The 16,821-nt window shown below is 43.4% G+C and overlaps 1 protein-coding gene across 1 annotated transcript; it reads right to left on the bottom strand.

Annotated features, from left to right (window-relative positions):
* Positions 1-14,554: 14,554 nt before the first annotated feature.
* On the bottom strand, positions 14,555-16,772 carry NDUFB11 (NADH:ubiquinone oxidoreductase subunit B11). The gene is made up of 3 exons (XM_004022140.4): positions 16,553-16,772; positions 14,935-15,065; positions 14,555-14,780 (listed from the first exon to the last, which is right to left on the bottom strand). The coding sequence occupies exons 1-3, from the start codon at positions 16,757-16,759 to the stop codon at positions 14,654-14,656; spliced, it is 465 nt and encodes a 154-aa protein (XP_004022189.1). The 5' UTR covers positions 16,760-16,772; the 3' UTR covers positions 14,555-14,653.
* Positions 16,773-16,821: the final 49 nt, after the last annotated feature.

Here is a 16,821-nt window from a genome sequence, read left to right as displayed (position 1 = left end):
TTTTTCACAGAAATAGAAAAAGCAATTCTAAAATTTGAGTAGTCAAAAACAATCTTGAGAAAAGAAAAATACAGTGGTTAACAATGGTCATGAGGTTGGGGAAATAAGAAGATGCTGGTCAAAGTGGAGAAAGTTGCAGTTCTGTAGGATAGTTTCTAGAGATCTAATGTGCTACATGATTATAGTTAATAATATGGCTTTGTATACTAGAAATTTGCTGTTAATAAAAGGGTAGATTTCAAGGACTCTTACACACACATATATACATATAAATATATATATATACAGTGGATACTACTCAGCCATATAAAAGAATGAAATGATGCCTTTTGCAGCAACATGGATGGACTTAGAGATTATCATACTAAGTGAAGTAAATCAGACAAAGACAAATGCCATATGATACCGCTTATATGTGAAATCTAAAATATGACACAAATGAACTTATATACAAAGCAGAAACAAACTCAAGAGACATAGAGAATAGACTTGTGGCTGCCATGGGGAAGTAAGAGCAAGGATTGAGAGTTTACAGTTAGCAGATGCAAATTTATATATATAGAATGAATAAACAAGGTTCTACTGTAGAGCACAGGGAACTATATGCGTGATAAACAACAATGGAAAAGAATATGAAGAAATGTATATATATGTAACTGAGTCAGTTTGTGGTACAGCAGAAATGAGCAGAACATTGTAAATCAACTATGCTATAATAAAATATATTTAAAATAAATCCAAGGATCAACATCAGAAATTTTTTATTATACAATCAAGTTAAACAAGAAAATAACAGGTAATAATTAATAGATGTCTAAAAAGTAACTGCTAAAATTTAAAACAAAATCCTAATAAATATATCTTACAGTGTAAAGTAAGTCACTCCCTATCCACAATGTCCCCCCATCCTGCAAGTCCTGAATCCATAGGAGTTATCCCGGTGTATTACTGTACCCATTTCCCCAAATTGTGTATAGTCTTATACTATGGACATGCTGAGCATTTTCCACAATAATCTATTATACATTTTACATACTATTTGTACTATATATTATCTCCATTTTACAGATCAGGAAACTGAGGCTCAGAAGGAATAAGGAATTTGACCAAGGTAAAACTGTGTTGGTGTGAGATAATATAAAATAAATACATTGGTCTCTGCCCCCGGTTCCTGGCACAGAGCTCTTAAAACTCTTGTAATTTCTTATGTGATAAGAGCACCAGCAGCATCTTTTATTCCATTGAACTGACTCTAGGTGGGTCTGGATGGCTCCTGGATGCGGGCTGGTCACCAGAAAGACCACACCATAGTTAGAAGCTTGAAATTTTCAGACCCATCTCCCCATCCTCCAGAGAGGGGAGAGGGCTGGAAATAAAGTTAATAATTGATCATGTCTACGTGAGGAAGCCTCCATAAAATCCCAATAGTGTGGAGTCCTAAGAGCTTCAGGATGGGCGGACCATCCACATAAAAGGAGGGTGATGTACCCCAACACCACAGGGTCAGAGAAGCTCCTGTACTTGGTACCCTCCCAGATCTCACGCTATGTATGTCTTCATCTGACTGTTCATCTGTATCCTTTATCATGTCCTTTAAAAAACTGGTAAACGTAAGTATTTCCTTGAGTTCTGTGAGTTGCTCTAGCAAATTAATCTAACTTGAAGAGGGGGTCATGGGAACCTCCAATTTGCAACCAAATCAGACAGAATTTGTGGGTAACCTGGGGACCTACTACTTGTAATTAGCATCTGTAGTGGGGTGTGGGAAAATTTTGTGGGATTGAGCCCTTAACTTCTTGGATCTGATGTATTCTCCAGGTAGTGTTAGAATTGAGTTAAATTGTAGGATACCAGCTGGTGTTGCAGAGAATTTTGCTTGATGTGGGAAAAACCTGCACATATTTGGTGACCAGAGTGCCAGAAGTAAAGTGTTAGCAAGGGACAGAGAAGGAAGGGAGAGAGTAGGATTTTATTTTTCCTATACAGAAGCGAAAGGGCTGGATGATTTTTCTACACAGTTGGTAAGTGGTTAAGAGCTAAGTGGGCTTCCCTTGTGTCTCAGCTGGTAAAGAATCTGCCTGCAATGCAGGAGACCTGGGTTCGATCCCTGGGTTGGGAAGATCCCCTGGAGAAGGGAAAGACTACACACTCCAGTATCCTGGCCTAGAGAATTCCATGGACTATAGTCCATGGGGTTGCAAAAAGTGGCCTGGAGAATTCCATGGACTGTATAGTCCATGGGGTTGCAAAGAGTTGGACACAACTGAGCGGCTTTCACTTTCACTTTCTTTCACTTTTAAGAGCTAAGTATCAAATGCAGGTGGGTCTTAATCTAAAAGGTAACTATTATCTAAGAAAAATTCTATCCAATATCTCCCTGAAGATTCCATATCTTTCTGAAGACAGCTCTGTTTCCCACAGGGTCCTCCGAAATCCCCAAACACCCATGACACAGCCCCAAACACTGACCCTCAAAGAATCCAACGAAGGAGACAACAAAACTCCATCAGAGTGTTACTCGTCACTGCCCCCGCCTCATAAATTCTATCAGCACAGCCTCCTTCCCAGTGATTGACAGTCACATGCCAGCAGCCCTGCAGGTCTCCAATCACTAATTACCTCAGGACTCAAAATTTTGGAATCATGTTCCTGACACCACCAGCAGCAGATCACTGACCTTCCAAAACTGCCAATAGCCAAATCACAGGGACTATCAGAATATACAGAACCATCCCTCAGTCCTGGAGGGACTGACCCAGTCAGGGTCAAGATTCTTCTGTAAAGGGTCTGAGACTTTACTCTCTTATAGGATAGCAAATTTTAGAGATGATGACAGAAGACAAGAGATTCCTGAGGCAGAGACAAAGGACGTTTACTACTCACTGTGGGCACAGCACTCACATCATATCAGCACCCCATGTCCTCTAAGTCCCGCAGAGGTGACACAGAGGGACCCTGGTGGATGTAGCACACACAGTGGGTTTACATCACAGTCATGAAAAGCTGAACTTGGGAATCCAGCCAGCTTTGTCCCAGAGGGAGACATTACCTCATCCCTCAAGATTCCTCACTGTCAACATAGCCCTGAGAAATGGCTAAGGTAGTAAGTGGTCAGAGCCCACTCCTTGACAACCACAAAGTAGTTTAAGGCCAGGCTATTACACTGCAACCCACACAAAGGAGTTTAGACTGACTTTTGCATATTTGGTGTCACCGGCAATAATGACAGAGTCCAAAATCAAACCCCAATCCCAGTGGAGAGATGATCTGCACCCCTGTCTTTCCTCCATATACATACACATAACCCAAAGGGACATGGTTCAACTCAGTTCAGAATTTGTTGTTAGATCTGATTGGGAACACCACAACATGGATTTGGTTAAGTCTCATGCTTAGTAACATCAATCGCTAAATGTGGCATAATCTGAGACCTCTCAGGTATCAGGAGAAGATGAATTTGTATCAGTCAGATCTAAATAAAGGCATGTTGGCCCCTGTGTTTGTACAGTGATGAGGGAGTCTGTGTTCAGGAGGTGACATTGACGGCCTCTGGCACAGCAGAATAGTTTAAGACCAGCCATGTTCAAGTGAGATTTTCTGTTTTCACACCTGGTAGCAGGTCAGATTGCTAGCTGTCTGCCTGACTCTGGGAAACCATTCGATTGCTTGGCCAGGTTTTAGTGCTCAATGTAGGAGACAAAGAATACTAACTGGCTCCTATCTCACACCTCTCAGGGTCTAAGATTTTCCTTCCCCAAGTACATTCCTTCCATAGCCATGAAATTGGTGTGTCCCATTCTAGCGCCTATAACTTCACTTTTATTCAATCATCTCCTGTTTGCACACAGACCTTTCATCCAGACGCTGGGTCAGATGCAAGAGGATAAAAGGCATTTTTATAAAATTTACAGAGATTATTTAAATGTCATCTATCTTGGCCCCTGTGGGCCACTGGAGGGGAATTCAGTGAACAGTGTCTCCAGTTAAGTGGTCATCATGCTTTTATGATCTACAACCATGTCCATTCAACAAGAAAATCCAGGTGACTGAACCAGAATGAAGTTCAAATCCCCTAGACCCATTTTGGGCTGAGTTGTCACCTCTTTTGTTCTAACCATTATCCAGAAGGTACCCAATAGGCAATGATCCCTTTCAGGTGACTGTCACATTCAGTGAGCAAATTGACTTATTTAAGTGTGTGGACCAGGAAGAGGTGAGAGAGGTAGTATCTGAAATCCTTCAGTTCATTTCTTAGGAGGCTGTTCAATGTTCAGGGCTTCCCTGGTGGCTCAGATGGTAAAGAATCTGCCTGCAATGCAGGAGACCTGGGTTCAATCCCTGGGTTGGGAAGATCCCCTGGAGGAGGGCGTGGCTACCCACTCCAATATTCTTGCCTGGAGAATCACCAAGGACAGAAGAGCCTGGTGGGTTACAGTCCATGGGGTCACAAAGAGTCAGACATGATTGAGTAAACACAACACACAATGTTCAACAATATCAGATATCTGCTGATAGTAGGAAGCATCGCTGGGTGCACCACTGTCAGACTGCAAACAGTCTGCATTAGCAACACAGAGATTTTTACTTTGTACCCAGTCTCCAGTGGTGGATATGATGCCATGTACAAGGCGCAGCAGCAGTGATCTGGACAGTGCAGGCTCCATCCATTGCTTGATTCCAGTTGGTCTCATCAAAGAACAAACCTGAACTATCAGCGTCAACACGGGTCACCCAGACTGACTTCAACCACTCACCATCCATTACAGACTTCCCACCACTGTCCTCAGAAACCCCCATCACTCTCACCAGAGACCCTGTATTAGACCGCCTCCTCCATCACAGTCTCTCAAGCCCTAAAATTCAAATCAAGTCCTAACTCTATGCCAACTGCTGTTCAGCTGCTTCTGAGAACCACTTCCAGTTCCAGTCTCCACCCCTAAGATCCCCTTTCCTAGGGGCTGCTCTTTTTCACAGGTTCAGTGAGGCTGCCGTTTCTGTCCAGCATGAGAAAGCTAAATTGCTCTAAAGCTGTAATTTTCCAATTTTGTAAAGTATCATAGCCTTTTTAAAAACAGAAAAGGGCGGGGGCTTCTTGTGAAATCTCAGTTTCCTCTTTAAACAAAACAAGGGTCAGTCAAGGACAAGACCCTGCCTTTTCTGCCACGAGCCGTCCCGCCCCCCCCCAACTCAAGCAGACATGCTTACTGGATGATAAATGTGTCAGTCAAAGTAAGACCCTATCCTCGACTGCCAATAGACACATGCCCTGTGACTCAGACGTCCTCACTGGTTGGAAGGCTATCAATCAAGCCCCTCTCCCGCCCCCTGCTCGCAGAAGAGGAGTGGGTCCAGACCCTGTACTCACAGACAGGGTGGCTGCTGAATCAGTCTTCTACCCTCTGGTCCAGCACACCCAGAGACCCCAGGAGCCAGAGCTTTTGATTGGCCGCCTGCTGCCCTTTCAAATGGAGAACCCACCCCGCCAAAGGAGGCAAAGCTGCTGTGATAAACTGCTGATTATCCCAAGGGCTGTCACCAGCGCACAGATCTGTCACGATTGGCTCTGCCTCTTTCCAGACATCTATTGACACGAAGACACGGGCCCACAAATAGGCTCTGCATCCATCCCAGCTTTCTTCTGCTGGTCCTTTTAAGATGTCCAGTTTGGAGGCCTGTCTCGACCAGGGAAGGGGTACTTTGGGGCAGTGTTGGCTTCCCAGGCTGAAAGAGAGCAGAGGGACCGAGTCTTCGCGCAGCCGCATTCTAGAAAAACAAAATCCTGGGGGTGGGTCCAGAACACTTTTAAAGATTTAACTCAGCGAGCTGCTGAGCTGCTTTGGTGTTCTCACCTGGTGCTTAAGTATTGGCTTTCCTTCAGACTGCGTGGGAAATTTTACCTGCGTGTGTGCATGTCTGATTTTTTCAAAATATATTTAAACTTTCTGTAATTGCGTTTTCTTAAGATTCTGTAATATGGTAATGGCGGTGCGTAATTCACTTACAACTCGAGCTGGAAAACAAACGTAGTAAAAAATAACCATAACTACAATACTCTTATTGATTACATAATATAAAAATATATATTAACTGTAACATCAAAAACCTAAATTGCGAGGAAAAGTGTAAAATTTTATTGAAGTTATCACCTTATAATAGGGTGTTATAATTTTAAGATACTTTACTTGAGCCTCATGGTAACCATAAGGGGAAGACCTGCAGTAATTGCACAAAAGAAGATGATAAAAAGTCCAAACATACTGATACGGAAGGACATCTCACACACACACACACAAATACACACACAGAAAAACACACAAACACAAAGACAGCACGATAAGTAATAAGGAACACGGACTTCCAAGACAGCCAGAGAATAATGGGCAAAATGGCAATAGTAAATCCTTGTTGTTCAGTTGCTAAGTCATGTCCAACTCGGGGACCCCATGGACTGCAGCATGCTGGGTTTCCCTGTCCATCACTATCTCCCAGAGTTTGCTCAAACTCACAGTAAATCCTTACCTATCAATAATTACCTTAAATGTAAATAGAGTAAATGTTCTAATCAAAGGATGTAGGTAAAACAGATTAAAAAAATACAAGTCCCAACCATACGCTGCCTGCAAGAGACTCATTTTAGTCTTAAAGATACATATAGACTGGAAGCAAAGGGATGGAAAAATGTATTTCAAGCAAATGATTGCTAAAAAAAAAAAGACAAGTGTAGCTACATTATCAGACAAAGTAGACTTTAAACTTAAACTGGTAAATTTCATTAATCAAAAGTTTTTTCAAGGTCAGATCCCAAGCAACCCCTCTGAGCTTTTTTTTCAAAGTGAGCTCTTCCCCCAAAAGAGGCCAGGTTTGTAGGGTGAGTGGAATTTTCTGAAAAATTCTCTGGAGAAAGTGGATTCCTGGTGAGAAATGACAGTGGCCCAGAGGTCGTTATGTCTTAGAATCTTGGCAGAAGCACAGTTTGGAAACTGTGCAGAGGATGTTTTTCATTTAGATGGAATTTGTTGAAACACACACACACATGCCAAACATCAGTGTGACATTCGGAGTCCAGTATGATCTGGCCCCAAAGCACCATTCCTACCTCACCTTGATGGGTTTAGGGTTTCTGAAAATTCATTCCCCCTTCCTCTCTCTTTTTTCTCCTCCTCCTTTCTCTCTCCTTTTCTCTCTCTCCCCCTCATTAAAATAACAATCTAATTTATTTTTGTTTAATTACTGGTAACATGACCTCAATTATAAGGACAACACACATAAAGCAGTTTGTGTGTGCTATGAAGGGAAAAAAAGAACTTAAAAAAAAACCACCCAGAATGAATAGTAAGGGGGATTATTCTTTTAAATAAGAGGAGTCCTCTTTGAGAAGCTGATATTTAGCAAAGAATTGAAGGAGGTGAGAAGTTGGAAAAAGAATAAAAAGATAAGGCCAGAGCATTGCAGGGCCCCCAGAGGTGTACCTCTGACACCTTGTGGCATTCACTGATGGCTGCTCTCTTCCTATTCTACAGCTGAGACCCCAGATCCTCATTCTGACCCTGGCAGAGTTTGCCAGACCCTCTATACCTTTGAGACAACTGATTCCAAGAATCATGCAGCTTTTCCAATAGCTACTACTTAGAGTAACTAAACAGGCTGGCTTGAGTAATTTTTCAAACCTTGTCTCCTGGAACCACAGCTTTCTATACCAGACCCTAAACCTCTCAGTATTGACTGCTAGGGTTCCAAACCACCGTCCATACGAACTCCACAACCTGATCATCCTCAAAACCATGACTACCACAAGTTCATTTTATAGGGCATGTCCATGGCCACTACATTAATGTTAATGAGGATTCATTCACTCAACCAACATTTACAAATACCCAATCTGTGGCAGGCAGTGTTGTAAATTTTCTCAGATTAATTCTCTCAAGATCCTTGTGTGCTCAGTTGCTCAGTTGTGTCTGACTTTGCAACTCCATGGACTGTAGCCTGCCAGGCTCCTCTGTCCATGGAATTTTTCAAACAAGAATACTGGAGTGGGTTGCCATTTCCTCCTCCAGTGGGTCTTCCTGATCCAGGGATGGAAGTTGCATCCCCTGCATTGGTAGGCAGATTCTTTACCACTTTACACACACATAGGTAATTAATGTTGTTAGCCCCAGCTGATAGATGAGGAAGATGGAACTATAAGGTCACACACTGGATATGGAGAGGGCTGGTGATTTGAACTCCGTCTGACTCTAGACTCCATACCCTTAACCCCTATGACTGTCTTGCAATCATGGCTCGTTTCAAAGTTCTTTCTTCAAATACACACTTTCCTTACGTCTTTCTTAAATGTCTTCTCAGTGAGGCCTTTTCCATGGCCATTCTAGCTAAAATTTATACACACACACACATACACACACTCTCCCTCACTATGTCCTTTCTTGAGTAATTTTTCTCAACATTTATCATTATATATTTCATTTATCTTGCAATGATTATCACAAATTATTATTTGTTCTTTACATTTAATGTGTCTCCTGCACTAGGAGTCAGCTGCAAGAGGGCAAGAATTTTCACCTGTTTTATTTGTTGCTGTGTCCCCTGTCACACAGTAGGTACTTGGCAAATATTTGTGTAATGAATGAATGAACCCTTCCTTTGTGGAATGAATGAATAAGTGAGTGAATGAACCTTTCCAATGATGGCTGATTCCACGCTGCCTTGCCTGGACCCTGGCTGGCCCTGGATTCACCCTTCGAACTCCCATGCTATTTACCGCAGATATATTGGCTCTGTTTACAAATATTAATGTTTAAAATCAGAATTATACCAATTTGGATGAATTTCTATTGAGAAAGTTTGCCCTGGAGTGAATTTTGAGCCAATGTAATTCCTCATTCAATGCCATACAGTGATGAAGTTAACCCAAAGCCAATTTTGGCCATTTTCACTTTCTGAAATTATTGTCACTGGGATGACTCATTTTCGGGTTAATCTTTACAGTGATGATTAGATCCACACATTCTTATCTGTGTCATATTTCAGCAATAATAGCTTTGCCCCAGATATCTCCTTAACCTCAGGCTGCTCCTTGAACATCTCGGGCACGTTCTTGCTTCAGGAACTGTACGGTTGTTCCATCTGCCAGAAATGTTCTTGCATCTGTAGTCTTTCTTCATGGTTTTTTTCCTCAAAAAAAAAAAAAAATCACCTTTCAACAAGGCCTAAGCAGACTACCCTATTCAAATACAATCTTCTCCCATCCTGTACTCCGAATCCCCCTTACTGCCTTTATTTTAAAATTATTTATCTTTTTAATTGTGATATAGTTGACTTGCAATGTTTCAAGTATAAAGTGATTCAATTATATATACACTGCTGTTCAGTCACTAAGTTGTGTCTGACTCTTTGCCACCCCGTGGACTGCAGCATGCCAGGCTTCCCTGTCCTTCACTATCTCCTGGAGTTACCTCAAACTCATATCCATTGGGTCAGTGATGCCATCTAACCACCTTATCCTCTGCTGCCCACTTCTTTTGTCTTCAATCTTTCCCAGCCATATACATATACATATACATATGTCTTATCCTCTGTCGTCCCATTTTCCTCCTGCCTTCAATCTTTCCTAGCATCAGGGTTTTTTCCGATGTGTCAGTTCTTCGCATCAGGTGGCCAAAATATTGGAGGGATGACAGAGGATAGATAGATGGTTGGATGGCATCACCGACTCGATGGACATGAGTTTGAGCAACCTCCAGGAGTTGGTGATGGACAGAGAAGCCTGGCATGCTGCAGTCCATGGGGTTGCAAAGAGTAGGACACCACTGAGTGACTGAACTGATACATATATATATATATATGTATATATATATATATACACACACACATATGTATATATATATATATATATATATATATTCTTGCTCAGATTCTTTTCCACTATAGGTTATTACAAGATATTGAATATAGTTCCCTGTGCTATACAGTAGATCTTTGTTGTTTATCTATTTTATATATAATATTATATATCTGCTAATCCCAAAGTCTTAATTTATCCCTCTTCTGCCTTTATTCTTCACTTAATTCATACTTATCACACCCCAATATACAAATATAATGTAATTTATTGCCTTCTTTATTGTCTATCTCCCTCTACTAGAATAAAAGCTCCACGAGGGCAGGAAGTTTTGAATCTTTTGTTCCTGGCTATATCTCCTCCTGCCTATAATAGTGCCTGGCAACCAGTAGGTACTCAATAAATATTTGTTGAATGAAGAGCTCTAGTTCTTCTGAGCCTTATTTGTGACAAGTTTTCACCCAGTCTAATATTTCAGGATTGAAATTTGCAAGTTCATGTTTGGTTGAGAGCATTGGATCTATCCGTTTTAGCTGTGGTCAATTTATTCTGCAGTGATTATGTCTATCAGTAATAGCCACTGTTAAACTGGTAAGATAGTTTGTTTTTATTTTCTGGGTAATCCAGGAGAAAAATTGTAAGCAGTCCCCTTAGACACTCAGGAATTGTCTGGAATGGGCTTTGCTAAGCTGGCTTTTCAGTAAGGTTCTGGTCAACTTTGTATAGTGTATAAAATCTAAACTCCTTCTAAGAAGGACCTACTGTAGAGCACAGAAAACCATATTCAATACCTTGTCATAACCTATAACAGAAAAGCATCTGATATATAACTGCAATATATATCTGAAACATATATATATGGACATATATATATATATATATGAAAGTGAAAGTCTCTCAGTCGTGTCTGACTCTTTGCGACCCCATGGGCTATACAATCCATGGAATTCTCCAGCCCAGAATATTGGAGTGTATAGCCTTTCCCTTCTCTAGGAGATCTTCCCAACCCAGGGATGGAACCCAGGTCTCCAACATTGCAGACGGACTGTTTACCATCTCAGCCACAAGAGAAGCCCAAGAATACTGGAGTAGGTAGCCTATCCCTTCCCCAGCAGATCTTCCTGACCCAGGAATCGAACTGGGGTCTTCTGCAGGCGGATTCTTTACCGCTGTCAAGGAAGCCCCTATATGTGTGTGTGTATGAATCACTTTGCTGTACAGCTGAAACTAACACAACATTGTAAATCAACTATACTTCAATTTTAAAAAAATCTAAACTCCATTTAACCATGGCCCATGAGGACCTACAGACATGGCTCATGACCACCTCTATAATCTCATCTGTAACTATTCTTTTGCAGGAGGATTCCAGTGACTCTAGTAAGCACAATATTCCAGCCACACTGGCCTTCTGGTGGAATTTATCTCCTCTGTTGGTTTCCATGCTTGTTTACTTCAGTCTTACCCACCACCTTGAGGTAAAGTCCATGAGGACAGAGACTGTCTTCATTTGTGTCCCTCTGGAAGCTGACCCTGAGACAAAGATTGAAGTCAAACAGCTTATCTAGAATGTGATTCCAGGAAGCACCTGTCGGGCAGTGGGAAGTAAAGAAGTGAGACAAAGGGAGGGCAGTTGATGAAGAGTGTTACTAAGCGACTTAGCACTGGGGCTTGTTCCCACTGTGGAGTTCTAAGGACTGATGGAGAACATAGACCTCAGGCATGTCCCATCTGAGGGGCAAGGGGGAAGGGGTATTTATCTACCAGCTCTTGTCAGTCATTGGCTGAGTGTTGCTGCCAGGAGGTGTTCATTTCCTAGCCCCTTCCAGCCTGCCAGGCCTGGAGGCAGAACAGCCTTCTGCAGCTTGAGAGGAAGCCCTCTAGCCAAGAGATACAAACCCAGGCAGTTGCCAGTTGGCCAGCACACGGTAAAGCAGTGAGGTCACAGGGTTATGGGCAGGGAACTGACAGTGTCTGCCACAAGGACTGTGACCATCCTGTTCAATGGGCCTTGCCCATAATAAATGTTCCCCTAGATTGAAGGATGAAGGTGCTTGTTACCTGTTATGTTGCTGGAGCAAAGCTTGACCCCAAATACCAAGGTTCAAATATCCTTGGAGCCAAACAGCAGGATGAAAACATTGACTTTAAGTCTCTGACCACTCACACTGGCCTCTACCCCAACCCTGTGAAATTCCCGAGGACAGGGATCCTGGTATCTGTCATTCCTGGCACCCTGTCAGGGCTTGGCACCAGTAGGCATTCACCTCTCAGCCCTTCATCCCAATGTGGTCCGTAAAAGGTCAGTCAGTAATCAGAATGGCTACGATGAAACAGATGGGGAGTGCCATGTGGCACTAAGAACGTGGCATTCACCACTGGGGAAGCATAGATGGGAGAACTGGCATGCTTTACACAGCTGATCATGCCTACTTCCATGATTGAACAATTGCATTCTTGGGTATATGCCCAAGAGAAATGACTGCATATATCCATCAAAAGATATATGCAAGAATGTTCACAGAATTATTCTTAATAGCCCCAAATAGAAAATTACCCAAATGCCCATCAACAATGGAATAGATGAAGTGTGATCTACTCACAGCAATGGAAGAGAATACGGCAGTGAACATGGGCAAACCACAAGTTCCATAACAACGTGGATCCATCGTGCCAACATCATAAGATCAAAAGTCGTTAGAAGTCCAGAAAGTGATTGCCCTTGGGGTGGAAGATTGGACCTGAAGGGAGCTTTTAGCATTTGTTTCACATCCTCCTTTTTTTTTAATCATTTTTAACTGGAGGATCTTTGCTTTACAATGGTGTGTTGGTTTCTGCCGTACACCAGTGAGGATCAGTCATAATTTTATATATATATATATATATATATATGCCCTCATCTCACCCCTTTAGGTCATCACAGGGCACCAGACTGGGCTCCCTGTGTTATGTAGCAGCTTCCCACTAGTTATCTATTTTATACATGATCATGTATATATGTCAATGTCACTTTCTCAATTTGTCCTACCCTCTCCTTCCCCTGCTGTGCCCACAAGACCATCCTCTACTTCTGCAGCTCCATTCCTTCCCTGCAAATAGGTTCATCAGTACCATTTTTCTAGATTCCATATATATGTGTTAATATATGGTATTTGTTTTTCTTTCTGACTTACTTCATTCTGTATAACAGGCTCTAGGTTCATCCACCTCACTACAACTGACTTAAATTTGTTCCTTTTTATGGCTGAATAATATTTCTGTGTGTGTGTGAGATATTATCTTTATCAATTCATCTGTCAGTGGACATCTAGGTTGCTACCATGTCCTGGCTATTGTAAAGTGCTGCTATGAACACTGGGATACGTATGTCTTTTTGAACTGTAGTTTTCATGCCCAGTAGTAGGAGTGCTCCCTTGACACACTAGTACTGTCTGCTCTGGAGCTGCCCTCAAGTTGGGAGACTGGCCCCACAGGAGAGCACTCAGGGAATGACACTGCTCACTTCCAGGAAGGTTTACATGGACATTGCTCTCACCTTAGCCACATACAAGTCAACTAGGACTCCTCCCGAGTCAGAAGTTAGGGATATGCATCACCTGTAGTGGAGGGTTCATTAGGCCAGATGCTCTTCTGGTAGCCAGTGACTGGAGGCTCTTGCACTTTCCGATATCCCAGGCAGGGACACTCACAGAGATGGGAGCAATGAGTGCACGATGTGGGAATCTGAAAGCTGGAGCTGTGGAAGGGGGCCACAGAGAAGAGGGCAGAGATGGCAGGGGCATGAAGGGGAGCCTAGATGGCGAGTTAACAGGGATCTTAGGAGATATTCCCCAGAAAGAAACAAAGAGCCAGAGCAAGTATCCAACTCCATCTTCCAGATCCAGAGACAAAGAGAGTCTGAGAATGAGTCCCTGATGCAAGCAGATGGCCTACTCCAAGAAAAAAGAATGTTTGGGGGAAAGGCAGTGGGGAGAGACTTCCTGATCAAAAGAGAGACAGAAAAACACAGAGACAGATAAGGGGGCAGGGAGAGAAATAGACACATGCACAGACAAGAGAGATGTGCATCCTGAGTCAGACACCACTCAGATTGGGACAGAGGGGAAGAGAGAGGCATCCAGATTCACCAAGACACAAGGCAGAGGTGAAAGCCCCAGCACTGAGAAAAACAGAGAAGGCAGGGAGGGAGACAAACACTCATCCTCAGCAATAGAAAAGCCCAGCTCTGAGCCACCACCCTCAATCCCTGGTCACCCTGGCCCTTCTTCCAACATAAGCAGTCCCAGTATGGTAGCTTTTTTTCTAAAGATGGCTGCTGTCCATTTCTTCCCATGTGCCACACCTCTATGCAGAGGAGGCCTGAGCCACCGTACAAAAGACCCAGGCTATTCTGCTGGAGAGAGAAGCCACACAGAAGACTCAAGTACCAAACATGGAAATAAAGAGGCCATCTTGGATGTTCAACCCAGTTGAGCCTTCCAGTGATTCCAGCCCCAGCCACTATCTGACTGCAACCACCCAAATCTTCAAGAAGGACTACCTCGTTGAGCCCAGTCAACCATAGGACCATGAAACATAATACTAAATTGTGTTAAGCCACCAAGTTTTAGGGTGTTTGTCACATGGCAACAGATAACCAGAATACCCAGAAAAGGCACCCCTACTCTGACACCCCCACTCCCACATCCTTCTCACAACAGAAGCAACACCAGCCAGTCACACTTTCAGTCCCTTTAATTAGGGGCTCTGAGGAGAGGGCAGAATGGCAGGCAGGGTAGAGAAGGTGGTGCTTCTTATGCCCCTTTTGGCAACCAGTTAGTCCTCATCCTCTGGCAGCTGGATCTTGCTGGGGTCGAAGCAGTTGGATTCCATGAGGGGGAGGCCATGGGCCTCTCGGTATTTCACAAGCCTCTCAGCTTCCCGGCGGGCCCACTCCTGCATCCTGGAGGCAGCAGCATGAGGGAAGATGTGAGGGAGCCTCAGTGGACATCAATCCCCATCTTAGTTCCCCAGGGAATGGACTCCTGGCAGTCTCCTACAGTATCCACCCCTGCCTCTGTCCCCACCCATCCCACTCTCTTGGACACCCCACACACCTGTAGTCAGGCAGATAAGCCACAAAGGTGCTGCCAAGGACCAAGACGATGGAGAATCCGAAGAAGAAGACAACTCGCATGTTCCAGACGTCCACAGCAGGGTCCTTGTCATAACCGTGGGAATCTGGGTTCTATGGCAGAGAGAAGTCAACGAGGGCTTCCTGCTGCTCCACAGAGCCTGATGCTGGTCCTGTATAACTTGGTCTCCAACTTCACCCTGAACCAATCTCTCCTCCCTCCCTAAATTCCTGTCTGTTCTTAGGACTTGTCAAGCTCCTTGCCACTACAGAGCCTTTGCACTTGCTGTTCCTTCTGTCTGGAAAGCCTTTCCCCCAGATTTAGTCGGGGCTGGATCTGTCTCCTTATTCAAGCTGTCGGCTTCATCTTCATTCCCCTTAGGAGGCACTCCCTAGTCACCTTATCTGTTAAGTTGACCTATAGGAAATTGACATTTTTACAGGTCAAAAATGATTGATATTGGCTATTTCCTATTTCTTCAACCTCATAACTTCCTATCCCTATAACTCTCCATCCACTTATCTTATTTAACTTTCTTTCAAGCATTTATTTGTTTACCAAAGTATCATATCCTTCAAATACTCTGATCACATTATATTATTGGTTGCATACCCTATCTTACTGTTTTCTAATATTTTACATGTTTATTTTCTATATTCTCCAGTACCACATAAGCTCTATGAAAGCAAGGGCTTTATCTGATTTCTATATTGCTGAATTTATAGCACATTGAACTTAGCCTGGCATACAGCAGGCCCTCAATGCATAGCTACAGAATGCATGAATGAGTATCCTATATATCCAAGCCCCTCAACAAGGGGTCAGTATGGATGAAGCATCTATTATATGCCAGGCCTTTTCACAAGCACAAATTGCACAATAACCCACTGAGGTGGAAAGTGGCAAAACAAACAAACAAACAAACTTCTAATGGTGAGTATTTGTACTAAGTGCCAGCTGCCGTTTTGAGCATTTTGACTCATTTAAATACCGGAGGCACATATAGTATTTTATTCTTTTAGAAAATGTCCTAATACTTTCCCTATCTTACAAAGAAACTGAAGCATCAAGGGCTTAAGCTACTTGCCCAAGGTCAATGCCTGTATTCCAACTATGGCATTCTGATTTCAGTCCACTATCAGATAGCACAGCAAACCTAGTTCTGCCACACATTCAGTTATGTGAGCTTAGGCAAGTCACTTAACATCTTTATGCTTCAGTTTCCTCATCTGTAGAATGGGTACACCAAAACCACCTACCTCGAAATATGGTTATTATGAGAACTAAATGAGTTAATGTATGTAAAGTGCTTCAAACACCTGAGCAAGCACCACACCAGTGTTTAGTAACATTGTTATTCTATATTGCTTCAAACGTGCTTTGAACATTGCCCACTTCAGGTTTGATGTCTGTCTGCAAAATAAGGCCAATCTCTGACCCTGAACCCGTACAAAGGAGGAAACAAGCTAGGCAGAATTTCCAAATCTTCGAAGATTTCGCCAGCTGCGCAATTCCCAGCCGACTAAGACCGTCCTCTACGGCGCCCTATCCGCCGGTCCCCGATTGACCCTTCCGGCGTCCCGTTTCCCCTCCCTCTCACCTTCTCATAGAGGTTTTCGTCCTCGGGTTCTGGGTCCTCCTGCCAGCGTAAAGTCGGTTCTGACGGCCGCTTTCCCGCCAGAGTGGACGGGGCGATCACAGCCCTGGAGGAGCTAGATTCCCAGCGAACACTGGCAGCCGGGAGCCCTCGCGTCGCCGCTACTGCCAAAAGGCGGCGGCCGCACAAACCCAACATCCCCGCCGCCATAACAGATCGTTCTGCAAGCTCTCGGGGTCGGGGACGGAAGTGTGACTCCGCGCAGCTGCAGT

The sequence above is a fragment of the Ovis aries genome, chromosome X, assembly GCF_016772045.2.
Source record: "Ovis aries strain OAR_USU_Benz2616 breed Rambouillet chromosome X, ARS-UI_Ramb_v3.0, whole genome shotgun sequence".
NCBI lineage: Eukaryota > Metazoa > Chordata > Mammalia > Artiodactyla > Bovidae > Ovis > Ovis aries.
This window is presented reverse-complemented; position numbering and strand designations above follow the sequence as displayed.